At 38.3% G+C, this 14,746-nt stretch overlaps 1 protein-coding gene across 1 annotated transcript in view; it reads left to right on the forward strand.

Annotated features, from left to right (window-relative positions):
• Positions 1 to 5,473: 5,473 nt before the first annotated feature.
• ahi1 (Abelson helper integration site 1) overlaps positions 5,474 to 14,746 on the forward strand; it is an 86,021-nt gene continuing 76,748 nt past the window's right edge. Inside the window, exons 1-2 of the mRNA XM_066700086.1 lie at positions 5,474 to 5,639; positions 10,171 to 10,261. Of these exons, the coding sequence (XP_066556183.1) occupies positions 10,252 to 10,261 (10 nt within the window). The 5' untranslated portion in view covers positions 5,474 to 5,639; positions 10,171 to 10,251. The remainder of the gene's footprint in view (positions 5,640 to 10,170; positions 10,262 to 14,746) is intronic.

The raw sequence follows: 14,746 nt of genomic DNA on the forward strand, positions 1-14,746 counted from the left end.
GTGGTTATAATTTCTGTAATGTCCAGTCTTAAAATAGTTACATGATTGACCTATTATGTTCAACTCTTTGCCATTCCACGAATCAGAATATTTGAATCATACTGTCAACTCTCTGGATCTGATGGCCTGTTTTAGTCATCCTTTACTGATCAGGCTGTTTGACTCAGCATTCTTATTTTGTTTTGGGAGGGGTGAACACAATCTGTCATTGTCTTGTCACTTTGAAATACATAAATCAACCTACAGTACTTCTTCAAACAATAATGTCAGCCAATGCCTAATTAAAATTGAAACAGGAAACAGTATCTAGTAACATTATTAATAGATCTGTTTTAAACCAAAGGAGGAAATTGTGCATTATGTCCTGATACAGATATTTATTGATTCTTAGTTTCAAATGCATCTGGTATTTACATGAATGTCCCAATTAAGGCCTTGCAAACACATTTTAGTTACATAAATATAGTTCTTTAATGCAATACAACTCTCAGATTTTACAGTAATTATTGGAAACTCGGCTTCATTTTGTTTGGCAAATGTGTTTCACATTCCTGACACCATAATTGAACTTAAGGATACGGCACGTGGCTGTCAAACTAAACTTTGAAAGGCTCGTGATTCTCATCTGTTCTCTCTGTCTTTCCCACAGGAACAAACGGTTTCATCAATTATCAAGGAATGTCTCAAGCCAGAAGGAGTGACGTCACTACATTACTGTCTGGACTCAAGGGTCAGACTCATGTTGTGCTGCCATGTTTGAACTGAGATGCAAGGAAATGTCTGCGCAAAGGAAGAGTTAAAACGTTAAAGCAAAAACATACATACAACTATTTAGTATTTACATAAACCGTGTATGTTCTCTTTCAAACATTACTTTTTGTGAAATATAGTATGTTTCATTGTCTTTTGTACAGTACTTCAGACATTCAAGAAAGAAAGAAGGATAATGGTTTCACTACAAAGTCCATCAAAAGCCAGCTTGGACTACACACATATACAGTAACAGTTGTACTTTCCACCTTTGGCATGCATTCATAAAGTATTGTCTGCTATTCTAAGTTTAAATCATATTTTTAATGAGAAGATCCAGTGTTACACAGATTACATTGCCCAATTAGATTTTTAAATCAAGTTAAAAGATTTCTATTATGCATTACATAACTCCACCGGTGGTAAATATTTTATTAAAAGGACTTTTATGCTCTAATTCCTATATCTCTTCTTATGTCTAAGACTGTGTTGAACTTACTACCTTTTCTGACTTTTTATTCTGTTGTTCTTTTTGGATTCTGTTGAGTTGTTTAAAAAATGCCTCATTACCTCAAACCCTGGCATACATTAGCATGGGTCATGGATTTTAACTTTGCCCCCAATTACATGAAACACCCACCGTGACAAACAAAAAGAGTTAATGAACAGATTGCATGCAACCTATGAGATAGAAAGAGGTGACACAAGTGATATGATAAACTCAGTGAATGACCCAGGCAGGAAGGAAGGAGTCAGCCTGAATCAGTGAACTGGCGGTAGCCCCTGCTAATAACAAAGTAAGCGCTAACCTTCTAAAGTTATGGAAAGGGTGGAGAAGGATTTGTCTACTGCCTATTAATAAACTACTGCCAAACTGTATTTAAAGATGCATTCCTTCTTTTCTGAAATAACAGTGCAGCTATTCTGGGAAGGTGAAGAAGCATGTGGTCAATCTTTATCAATAACAGAGGCACTCTCATTACATACAGTAAGTGTAAGCCACCAAATGACAGCCAAGCCAACAGTGAAGCTGTGGTGTGAGCTGCTACTAGAGCACAAGCATTTCAATCAATAGACCAAGCTTTATTTTAAAGAGCAGATTTGCAATGTTGAATAATAATAGCAATTGACAACACTTTACTAAGTATGTTATCAGTCACAGTACATATTTAGGAAAATAGAAATATATAAAGTATAATAAAAATAACAATAATACTAATAAAAATACAAATAAGGGTGAAATGCATTATGGCAGGTTTATCGGCTCATGCATTTTATTGCATCTGTAAAAAGTGAAAAGAGGGCAAGAAGACAGCGTTGCACATCAGCATTACATGCTATGTAGCAGATCTGAGTAGCTGTAAAATGTATGTTATGTGTTTACTGAAATCACACAAGGAAAGACCTTATTCTGATCTGGGGCCACAAAACAAAAACACTATGAATGCTGCAAAACCAGCAACCCTAATATTAGCAATGGCTAAATCAAGGCCCTGAACACCATCCGTTCTCTTTAAGCACAAACAGGCCTACCTTTCATTGGCACAGCTAGGTCTCCGTTGGTTGTCTACCCAGCAAGGCATTCCATGAGCGTTGCTGTCAGAAGCCACACAAGAATTACATTTTGTTTTCAAGTACAGGGGGGTGAGATCTCCTGCAGGCTGTTAGAAACATAACACATCTAAAATAGGAAAGGAGTTGAAGCACACACTTACAGCCTTGGAAAGTGAGTTATGCTGCCAGAAGAGAATGATTCTTCTGATTACTCTTGATCATTACATTATAATTTGGCTATTTCTCCACAGTACAGCTATAGTTAATATTTCTGACTGCTTTGTCTTTAGAAACTGCCATTAGATTACATTATTTAATTAAACCATACATTAATGATAGCAATAAACTGAATGTGTGTATTTTTCAAGTATTACTTGAACTATGCTGATGATGACTTCACTCTCACTGAAAGGAGCAAATTGCTACAACACCATGACCAGTATGACCAATTCACAGTATGACCAATTCTTATTAAAGTCAGTGTTATAGTAAATTGTTTAATAACAACAACAACAACAACAACAATATTAGTAATGATAATAATATAATTATTATTATTAATAATAATGTAATACATCTGACATTTCACAGTAGCCTTTCTTTTTTCAAATTAGATTATTATCTCCTTGAAACAGCAGTTTAAATCAGATTAAAGTTAACACTGGAGTTGTTTTACACATAACAATGAACATATTCATGTTAGTCTTAACCTTTTTTGCTGTATTGTTGTTAGATTTTGTGTTTATTTGTTGTTTTGTTTTTATCCATCACCAGTAGTTACAAAATGTATTATTAACAATACTGGTTTTAAACAATAGGAAAAACAAACACTTAATTTGCACATTACTTTTAGTATTCAAATTTGGCATTAACATTTCATCCGTTTGACCTATGAAATGTGTTGGACTAAATGTTATAGTCAAGGTAACAGTGGAAGGTATACACTCACCTAAAGGATTATTAGGAACACCTGTTCAATTTCTCATTAATGCAATTATCTAACCAACCAATCACATGGCAGTTGCTTCAATGCATTTAGGGGTGTGGTCCTGGTCAAGACAATCTCCTGAACTCCAAACTGAATGTCTGAATGGGAAAGAAAGGTGATTTAAGCAATTTTGAGCGTGGCATGGTTGTTGGTGCCAGACGGGCCGGTCTGAGTATTTCACAATCTGCTCAGTTACTGGGATTTTCACGCACAACCATTTCTAGGGTTTACAAAGAATGGTGTGAAAAGGGAAAAACATCCAGTATGCGGCAGTCCTGTGGGCGAAAATGCCTTGTTGATGCTAGAAGTCAGAGGAGAATGGGCCGACTGATTCAAGCTGATAGAAGAGCAACTTTGACTGAAATAACCACTCGTTACAACCGAGGTATGCAGCAAAGCATTTGTGAAGCCACAACACGTACAACCTTGAGGCGGATGGGCTACAACAGCAGAAGACCCCACCGGGTACCACTCATCTCCACTACAAATAGGAAAAAGAGGCTACAATTTGCACAAGCTCACCAAAATTGGACAGTTGAAGACTGGAAAAATGTTGCCTGGTCTGATGAGTCTCGATTTCTGTTGAGACATTCAGATGGTAGAGTCAGAATTTGGCGTAAACAGAATGAGAACATGGATCCATCATGCCTTGTTACCACTGTGCAGGCTGGTGGTGGTGGTGGTGTAATGGTGTGGGGGATGTTTTCTTGGCACACTTTAGGCCCCTTAGTGCCAATTGGGCATCGTTTAAATGCCACGGCCTACCTGAGCATTGTTTCTGACCATGTCCATCCCTTTATGACCACCATGTACCCATCCTCTGATGGCTACTTCCAGCAGGATAATGCACCATGTCACAAAGGTCGAATCATTTCAAATTGGTTTCTTGAACATGACAATGAGTTCACTGTACTAAACTGGCCCCCACAGTCACCAGATCTCAACCTAATAGAGCATCTTTGGGATGTGGTGGAACGGGAGCTTCGTGCCCTGGATGTGCATCCCACAAATCTCCATCAACTGCAAGATGCTATCCTATCAATATGGGCCAACATTTCTAAAGAATGCTTTCAGCACCTTGTTGAATCAATGCCACGTAGAATTAAGGCAGTTCTGAAGGCGAAAGGGGGTCAAACACAGTATTAGTATGGTGTTCCTAATAATCCTTTAGGTGAGTGTATATCATTCACTTCCTTTCTTCATTTTGTAATCCTTGACCACCCTCTGGTGGCTACAGATGTACAAACATTTTAGTACTACATTACATAAAAGGATACATTATAATTATACCATTTTATTTTTGTTTTTCGCATAGAGTAGTACATGTAAGATTTCCAAAAATCCATAATTCTTTCAAATTAACCTGGGATCTGAAGACATTCTGCATGGAGGGATGCTAAACATATTAATCTACGATTCATTTTATAATCAGGGTTTTATAACTTTCCATTCCAATTATTTCAATTCCAATTACTTTTTCAATACAATTTCAATTCCAGTAAAGCCTATTATGTCAACAGCAAAAATAGTGTGGAATGGATCTGAAAAAAAATGGAATTGAAAAAGTGAAATTGACAGGCTATCAACAGGCTATCAATAGGCTACAGGAAGTCACAGGTAGACTTACAAAGTACTGAATGACAGGGCATGAATATATTTGAACATTCTGCATTTTTAAATGTGTGAATATTTTTGACAGATTTGCTATTGATATTGAATTTAAGGAACAGAAGATTAATCTTAAATGTGTTTCCCCAACAAAATAACACAATAGTGCAATCTTATGAAATGTTTCTGTTTTTGGGGAGAAACACAGAGGGGCTGTTTAATTCCACCTTTCATATCACCATTCCACATCCAAACAAGAATAAATCTGAAGGCTACTGTGTATATGTCTGTTTATCTATTTATCTATCTTTGCTTGTAATTGTTGGGGGGGGGGGGGTAATTATCTACTAATTGTTTATAAATAAATCTGCAGAAGAAATAATATTCCTTAAGTAATATTTTTTTTCTCCCTCCAGAGCATTTTTGTCAATGTTGTAGTGCGCCGAACCCCACATCTGTAACAGCTGTGTCGCTTGCTAGGTGCCCAACTGCACGGATTACTTTACAGAAGGGAAACACGTCACCACGTCTGCTGCGTAAGGAACGTGGATTTTGATTGGCTGAGCATCAGCATCCGAACAGAAACGTCGCCGAGGGCCAGGACTCTGTGTTGTTGTTTGATAACCATCGTAAAGCCTTGCCTCCATTGATACAGTGAACTTCATTGATATTAGCATTTAAATCGCATTAAAGACAATACAATACAAGACAAAAGCAACCAGCATAGCGGCATTTACAGGTATGTGCATATACTGTCGGCAATCAATGTGAAGAATAAACGAACGAGCAATGATTTCACACTTGATTGCTCTGTCGTGGAGCATCTTTGCTGGAGGGAAGTGGCATGGCTGCTTGTGTTTTGTTGCTAGGAAGCTCGGCAGCTGTGTTGTGGTAAAACATTACTCACATCACATTTCCTATTAAAACTTAAGTTGGGAGAGAAAAGCCACGTGGTTTTGACAGCTTCTCCAGGAAACTGCAGCGCCAAACGCCACGAGTATGAAGAGATGCGGTATAGCGAGTAAGATCAGATAGATGCTTTTGTTTGATAAGTAGCTTAAGTTTTGTCTTGCAGAAGAACAACACCGCACATCAACATAAAGATCTTGATTTGTCCAAGCACAGTCTATATAGAGATATAGTCCAGCTGGATTTCAGCGAGAATGAAATGAACAGTTTGTTGCTTTACAGACGTTATTATCTAGAGTATGAGATTAGAGGATCCCTCTGGTCTCAGGTCCGATTATTTATGAATTAGATTATTTTAACTCATTTCTTTGCATAAGCACCATTTTAACGGTTTGCATGTTGACAATACAGTACTAGTCCTAGGTCCGTACACTGTTAACATTGTTCCCAAACACGTTGCATTATTAGTTCTTTTCAATTTTCACCTTTTATGAAATGTTTAAACTTTAGTCTGGTAGTTTTGAAGCAGAGTGAAAAACAAGTCTGGTAGGATGTTCAAAGTCACAATTTAAAGGGCAACCAGCGCACACACTAAAATGATTGGTTTATACAGTGCCTTGTAGAAGTATTCGGACCTTTCCTTTGGTGTCCCAGTACCATTTTGTGAAATTTCTAAATGCAAAAAAAAAATCCTCCCAAAACCTGAGTGCTCAAACGGAAGACTTAAGTAAGAGAAGTTGCAGTAAACATCAGCAAGGACTAAAGAGAATTAATGTTGACTCTGACTGGGTCACTCAAGTTCATTCACTTTCTTATTCTTAAGCTCCTGTGTAGCTTTGGCCTTGTGCTTTGCATCATTGTCCTGCTGAAAGGTGAATTTTCACCCCAGTTTTAAGTCTTTAACAGACTGAAACAGGTTTTCCTCTAGTATTTTCATGTACTTTGCTCCATCCATTTTTCCTTCAATCCTAACAAGCTTTCCAGTCCCAGCTGAGAAGCAACCCTATAGCATGATGCTGCCACCACCAGGCTTGACTGTAGGGATGGTGTTGACTGGGAGCTGTGCTGTGTTGGGTCTGTGCCAGATGTAGCACTTTCCAATTTGGTCTCCTCTGACCACAAAACCTGCTTGACATATTTTTGCAGGAACACTCAGGTGCTTTGAGATAGTTTATTTTAAGTAATGGCTTCTTTCTTGCCACACTGCCCTACAGGCTAGTTTTGTGAAATGTTCTAGATATTGTTGACTGAAGCTCTTATTCTCCCATTTCAGCCATTGAACTCTGTAGCCCTTTCAAAGTTGTCGTTGGCCTCACAGTGGCATTCTTCACCAGTTTCGTCCTTGCCAGGCTGCTGTTCGGAGCGACAGTCTGATCTAGGCAGTGTCTGGGTGATACAATGCACCATAAAATCTTGATGATTGAGTAGAATGTGCTCACAGGGATATTCCGAGTATTTTCATTGTACCCTTCTACTGACCTGTACTTTTCAATGACTTTATCCCTGACTTGCATTGGAAGGTCCTTGGTTGCTTGATACAAAGAATACAAAGAATATGTTGAGCTGCAAAGAGATCTTAAGAAAGGGATCAGGAAAGCAATGAGGGAAATAGAAAGACGCATAGCTCTTGGAGCTAAAACTAATGCAAAGAGCTTTTTTTCAATACTACAACAGCAAGAGGTCAATAAAGGAGGAAGTGAAACAGAAAAAGGGCAAAAACTGAAGTATTTTGGAAAACAAACAAGATGTGGCAAATGTTCTAAATGAGTATTTCACGGAGGTTCTTACAAAAGAAGAAATGGATTAACAGGTTAACAATAAGTCCAGTCATACCCTAAGAGAGATCAGGATAAATTAGGAGGAGGTACTAAAGGGACTAGCAGAATTAAAAACAAACAAATCACCTGGGCCAGATGGTATATTTCCAGCAGTACTTAAAGAAATGAGGGAAATTATTTATAGGCCGCTAACTCAAATATTCCAAATGACACTTAGAACAGGGGATGAGCCAACTGACTGGAAGACAGCAAATGTCAAACCAATCCACAAGAAAGGGGACAAAACTGAGCCAGGAAATTACAGACCAATCAGTCTCACCTGCATCACCTGTAAAATGTTGGAGAAAATGATTAGACAGAAAATAGAGGAGCATCTTAATGAAAACCATATTCTTGGAGATAGTCAACAAGGGTTTAGACGAAGCAGATCATGTCTTACTAATTTATTAGAATTTTTTGAACATGCAACTGCAGCTGTAGATCAGGTGAAAGCATATGATATGATATACTTAGATTTTCAAAAAGCTTTTGATAAGGTTCCACACCAAAGACTGATCCTCAAATTGGAAGCTGTAGGCATTCAGGGTAATGTAAGTAGAAGGATTATGAACTGGTTGCTGTATAGGAAACAGAGGGTGTCGATTAGAGGAGTCACTTCTAACTGGAGTGAGGTTGTTAGTGGAGTTCCACAGGGATCAGTACTAGGGCCTTTGCTTTTTCTAATTTATATTAATGATCTGGACTCTGGGATAGTTAGCCAACTTGTCAAATTTGCGGATGATACTAAAATAGGTGGCTCAGCAGATACAATCTCAGCAGCACAGGCTATTCAGAGGACTTGGATAATATTCAGTTGTGGGCCGACACCTGACAGATGAAATTCAATGTGGACAAGTGCAAGGTATTACATGCAGGTAACAAAAAATGTCCACTATAATTACACTATGGGAGGAATAGAACTAGATGAAGTAACGCATGAGAAAGACCTAGGAGTCCATGTGGACTCCTCACTTTCTCCATCCAAACAATGTGGGGAAGCAATAAAAAAGGCAAACACAATGTTAGGGTATATTGTCAAAAGTGTAGAATTGAGTACAAGGGCAGTAATGTTCAGACTGTACAATGCACTAGTTAGAGCTCATCTGGATACTGTGTACAGGTCTGGGCTCCACACTTCAAGAAAGATATCGCTGCTCTAGAGGCAGTTCAGAGGAGAGCAACCAGACTTATTCCAGGTCTGAAGGGAATGTCCTACTGAGAGACTGAGGAACTGAATCTTTTCACCCTGGAACAGAGGAGACTACATGGGGACTTGATCCAAGTCTTCAAAATCATGAAAGGGATCGACCACATCAAACCAGAGGAGCTTTTCCAGATCAGCAGGGACACACGCACCCGGGACACAAATGCTTTAAGGCATTCAAAATGGAAAACAGGAGACACTTCTTCACACAGAGAGTCATCACAATCTGGAACAAACTCCCCAGCGATGTGGTTGAAGCTGAAAATTTGGGAACATTTAAAGTCAGACTGGATAGGATAATTGGATCACTTAGTTATTAATGGACACCAAATGAGCACAATGGGTCAAATGGCCTCCTCTCGTTTGTAAGCTTTCTTATGTTATGTTCTTACCAGATCAAGGAACCTCACAGAGACAGGTGTTTGTATCCTGAAATCTTGCAAATTGCCATTATTACACAGACAGAGGCCATTCAACTAATTGTGTGGCTCGTTAAGCACTTTTTGTTCACCTGAATTATTTTAGGTTTGCCACAGCAAAGGGCTTGAATACGATGGGTCAAATGGCCTCCTCTTGTTTGTAAACTTTCGTATGAAATAAGAAATAGCTGTGGTCTGTGGCAGCTCTGATCATAAGGCTTTGTGTTGACTGGGACACTTTGACACCAGACGGGATTGTAAAGTAGCCTTTAAACGAAAGGCATTAACATTTTAATCAGGCCATGAGTTGCATATGAGTAGCTACATAAGCTTATAACACATTCATATTCATCCTCTTTGCTTGCAATTAATAAAAAGATAAAGTCACCGTTTATCTCCCTTTAATTATTAATAAATATTAATTATAAACACGAGATGAATAATACCTGTATTTAATATAATATAATATAATTTGAGAAATCTGAATAAAACTTTAATGAACTCTATCTTAATTAGAGGCTAGAAAATGTTAATTTTTTAATGTAGTGTGCAATTGTGTTTGGCTAACCTTTCTTTCTTTCCTCACGTTTTGCATAAAAGTCCAATTTATTAGCTTATATTTTCTGTAGAATAAAGACTTATTCAAGATTTAACAATTAAGTTGTGTACAACATTAAAAATGATGTTTGTATGAAATTAAGCTCTTACCACTTTTTATGGTTAGTGTGTGTGGTTAGCACAATACCTACATCTTCCTGCTATTTGGAAAATGTGTGCATAACAGCATTTTAAAACAACTAGAAAATATATACAGCTGTGTGGAACAGCCTTTATATCTGAGGTTGTGCAGGCATCATTCAAATATATTGTTCAATATTTTTATATCTTGAATTTCCTTATTCTTTTCATTCTTTCTTTTAGTTTGCAATTTCATCTGTCATTTGATGGACATCACAGTGTTTCTCTAAAAGTGCAGGATGAATTTCACCTCAATTCTTGAAAATGCCATCAGGTGAGATCATGAAATATTGAAACTTGATTTGATGTAACGTGTTTTTAAAATGTTACCTTTTAAAAAAGTAGTTTTAATCATAACAACAAGACAATATTTGAATTGAAAGAATAAAGAGGCAGAAGTTGGTGCTTCAGGTAGGCCTATGTGCATAGTAGCTACAGTGAGGGAAAAAAGTATTTGATCCCCTGCTGATGTTGTACGTTTGCCCACTGACAAAGAAATGATCAGTCTATAATTTTAATGGTAGGTGTATTTTAACAGTGCACCAAATGCTTGACTTTTGGCATCTTGACAATGTCTTTAGCCTGCTGTTGTAGCAGTGTCTTGGGAACCAAGATCAAGATAGAGTACTCCTTCTGCTCTCAATTAATTGAGGAGATTATGCTATGGCTGTTTGTTCAAATCAACAAATTAATCGAGATTTCTAAGAGAAATTTCTACATCAACAATCAAGACAGAGGGATACAACTCTGTTTCAATTCATTATCAAAATGTATACCCATCATATACAGTGAGGGGAAAAAAGTATTTGATCCCCTGCTGATTTTGTACATTTGCCCACTGACAAAGAAATGATCAGTCTATAATTTTAATGGTAGGTGTATTTTAACAGTGAGAGACAGAATAACAAAAAAAAAATCCAGAAAAACGCATTTCAAAACAGTTATAAATTGATTTGCATGTTAATGAGGGAAATAAGTATTTGATCCCCTATCAATCAGCAAGATTTCTGGCTCCCAGGTGTCTTTTATACAGGTAACGAGCTGAGATTAGGAGCACTCTCTTAAAGGGAGTGCTCCTAATCTCAGCTTGTTACCTGTATAAAAGACACCTGTCCACAGAAGCAATCAATCAATCAGATTCCAAACTCTCCACCATGGCCAAGACCAAAGAGCTGTCCAAGGATGTCAGGGACAAGATTGTAGACCTACACAAGGTTGGAATGGGCTACAAGACCATCGCCAAGCAGCTTGGTGAGAAGGTGACAACAGTTGGTGCGATTATTCGCAAATGGAAGAAACAAAATAACTGTCAGTCTCCCTCGGTCTGGGGCTCCATGCAAGATCTCACCTCGTGGAGTTTCAATGATCATGAGAACGGTGAGGAATCAGCCCAGAACTACACGGGAGGATCTTGTTAATGATCTCAAGGAAGCTGGGACCATAGTCACCAAGAAAACAATTGGTAACACACTACGCCATGAAGAACTGAAATCCTGCAGCGCCCGCAAGGTCCCCCTGCTCAAGAAAGCACATGTACAGGCCCGTCTGAAGTTTGCCAATGAACATCTGAATGATTCAGAGGAGAACTGGGTGAAAGTGTTGTGGTCAGATGAGACCAAAATCGAGCTCTTTGGCATCAATTCAACTCGCCGTGTTTGGAGGAGGAGAAATGATCCCAAGAACACCATCCCCACCGTCAAACATGGAGGTGGAAACATGATGCTTTGGGGGTGTTTTTCTGCTAAGGGGACAGGACAACTGCACCGCATCAAAGGGACTATTGGACGGGGCCATGTACCGTCAAATCTTGGGTGAGAACCTCCTTCCCTCAGCCAGGGCATTGAAAATGGGTCGTGGATGGGGATTCCAGCATGACAATGACCCAAAACACACAGCCAAGGCAACAAAGGAGTGGCTCAAGAAGAAGCACATTAAGGTCCTGGAGTGGCCTAGCCAGTCTCCAGACCTTAATCCAATAGAAAATCTGTGGAGGGAGCTGAAGGTTCGAGTTGCCAAACGTCAGCCTCGAAACCTTAATGACTTGGAGAGGATCTGCAAAGAGGAGTGGGACAAAATCCCTCCTGAGATGTGTGCAAACCTGGTGGCCAACTACAAGAAACGTCTGACCTCTGTGATTGCCAACAAGGGTTTTGCCACCAAGTACTAAGTCGAAGGGGTCAAATACTTATTTCCCTCATTAACATGTAAATCAATGTATAACTTTTTTGAAATGCATTTTTCTGGATTTTTTTGTTGTTATTCTGTCTCTCACTGTTAAAATACACCTACCATTAAAATTATAGACTGATCATTTCTTTGTCAGTGGGCAAACGTACAAAATCAGCAGGGGATCAAATACTTTTTTCCCTCACTGTATATGTTTTTTGTTGCTTTGAAACACCACTGCACTACACATTATCAGGTCTGTAACTAATAGGCTATATAGTGTTGTGTATGAAAACAGTTATTAAGAATGAGATAATCTGCCAAGATATGATGAGCATATTTTGTATTTTATTTTCTGGGGGGAAGACCATTCTTTAAAAGTGAATTAGCATCCCCAAACCAGCAAATTATTTAACTACTGCACAAGTGCAATGATCTATCTTAACAGGAAGTATCTAAATTAAATGTTGCCATTCTAATTATGTACTTTCTGCCCTTGACGGTTTGCCTACTTCCTGCTTAGCTAGTTGAGAATTCATTTAGAACAGTTGCTGCTTGATGTTTAATATAAAATAACAGGGTTCTACCAACAACTGTGCTGTATGTCCTCTTTTGTTCCTGTTGATTAGAAATTGTGCCTGTCACTGTTAAAAATGTAAAGTTGATCACAAAGATCTCTTCAAGATGTCTGTATTGTGCACTAGGGTGTGTCCTTTGATCAATATATTTTTTAATATCTTGGCTTTTGGCTTCTGTTATTGCTGTACCCCAAGCGGTGGAAAACAACTAAAAAAAGACTAACTTGTTTAAGTTGTACAAGCGCTCAGGAGGTTTATGTTTATGTTTGTGGATGTTGTAAGTATTCCTGGTTTAACTCACGGGTGTCAAACTGCAGTCCTAGGGGGTCCTTAGTGTGTTTTGGTTTTCGGGTGAAGTTCTTTTCCATATATGGGTTAATGACACCAAAAAAAAAAAAAAAACTGGTAGAATGTTAAAATGAGTTGAAATCAGGTGGAAGTTTCATTTTTTAAATAAAAAGTAGAATAAATATTTGGATAGAAATCAGGTTTTAAATAAGTTGATAAGCACAACATCCACAAAGAAAAAAATAAACAAAACTGCTAAGCTTGTTGGTTAAAGATAGATATATTTGTAATAGAAAAAACATTAGTTCCTTTATTTTTTATATCAGCAGGTAGAATACACAAATAAGAGATACACAATCATGCCATTTAAAGAGAAGTGATTAATATCTCATCTTAAACACATTCTCCAAATGTTATAAACATTATTGAAGCAAGAATCTTAAAATTACAATGCCCTTACTGAAAAAGAAATTGTAATAAGTATCAACATTTTTCTAATTCAGTTATTCTTCAATATTTGCCATAGTCTATTTATATATGTTAATAGCATATATATATATATATATATATATATATATATATATATATATATATATATATATATATATATATGCTATATACACATATACATAATATATAGGCTATATGATAGTTATAACTATACAGTGAGGGAAAAAAGTATTTGATCCCCTGCTGATTTTGTAGGTTTGCCCACTGACAAAGAAATGATCAGTCTATAATTTTAATGGTAGGTGTATTTTAACAGTGAGAAACAGAATAACAACAAAAAAATCCAGAGAAATGCATTTCAAAAAAGTTATAAATTGATTTGCATGTTAATGAGGGAAATAAGTATTTGACGCCTTCGACTTAGTACTTGGTGGCAAAACCCTTGTTGGCAATCACAGAGGTCAGACGTTTCTTGTAGTTGGCCACCAGGTTTGCACACATCTCAGGAGGGATTTTGTCCCACTCCTCTTTGCAGATCCTCTCCAAGTCATTAAGGTTTCGAGGCTGACGTTTGGCAACTCGAACCTTCAGCTCCCTCCACAGATTTTCTATTGGATTAAGGTGTGGAGACTGTCTAGGCCACTCCAGGACCTTAATGTGCTTCTTCTTGAGCCACTCCTTTGTTGCCTTGGCTGTGTGTTTTGGGTCATTGTCATGCTGGAATCCCCATCCACGACCCATTTTCAATGCCCTGGCTGAGGGAAGGAGGTTCTCACCCAAGATTTGATGGTACATGGCCCCGTCCAATAGTCCCTTTGATGCGGTGCAGTTGTCCTGTCCCCTTAGTAGAAAAACCCCACCAAAGCATCATGTTTCCACCTCCATGTTTGACGGTGGGGATGGTGTTCTTGGGGTCATTCCTGCTCCTCCAAACACGGCGAGTTGAGTTGATGCCAAAGAGCTTGATTTTGGTCTCATCTGACCACAACACTTTCGCCCAGTTCTCCTCTGAATCATTCAGATGTTCATTGGCAAACTTCAGACAGGCCTGTACATGTGCTTTCTTGAGCAGGGGGACCTTGCGGGCGCTGCAGGATTTCAGTCCTTCATGGCGTAGTGTTACCAATTGTTTTCTTGGTGACTATGGTCCCAGCTGCCTTGAGATCATTAACAAAGATTCTCCCGTGTAGTTCTGGGCTGATTCCTCACCGTTCTCATGATCATTGTAACTCCGCGAGGTGAGATCTTGCATGGAGCCCCAGACCGAGGGAGACTGA

Source organism: Amia ocellicauda, chromosome 1 (genome assembly GCF_036373705.1).
Source record: "Amia ocellicauda isolate fAmiCal2 chromosome 1, fAmiCal2.hap1, whole genome shotgun sequence".
NCBI classification, from domain to species: Eukaryota; Metazoa; Chordata; class Actinopteri; order Amiiformes; family Amiidae; genus Amia; species Amia ocellicauda.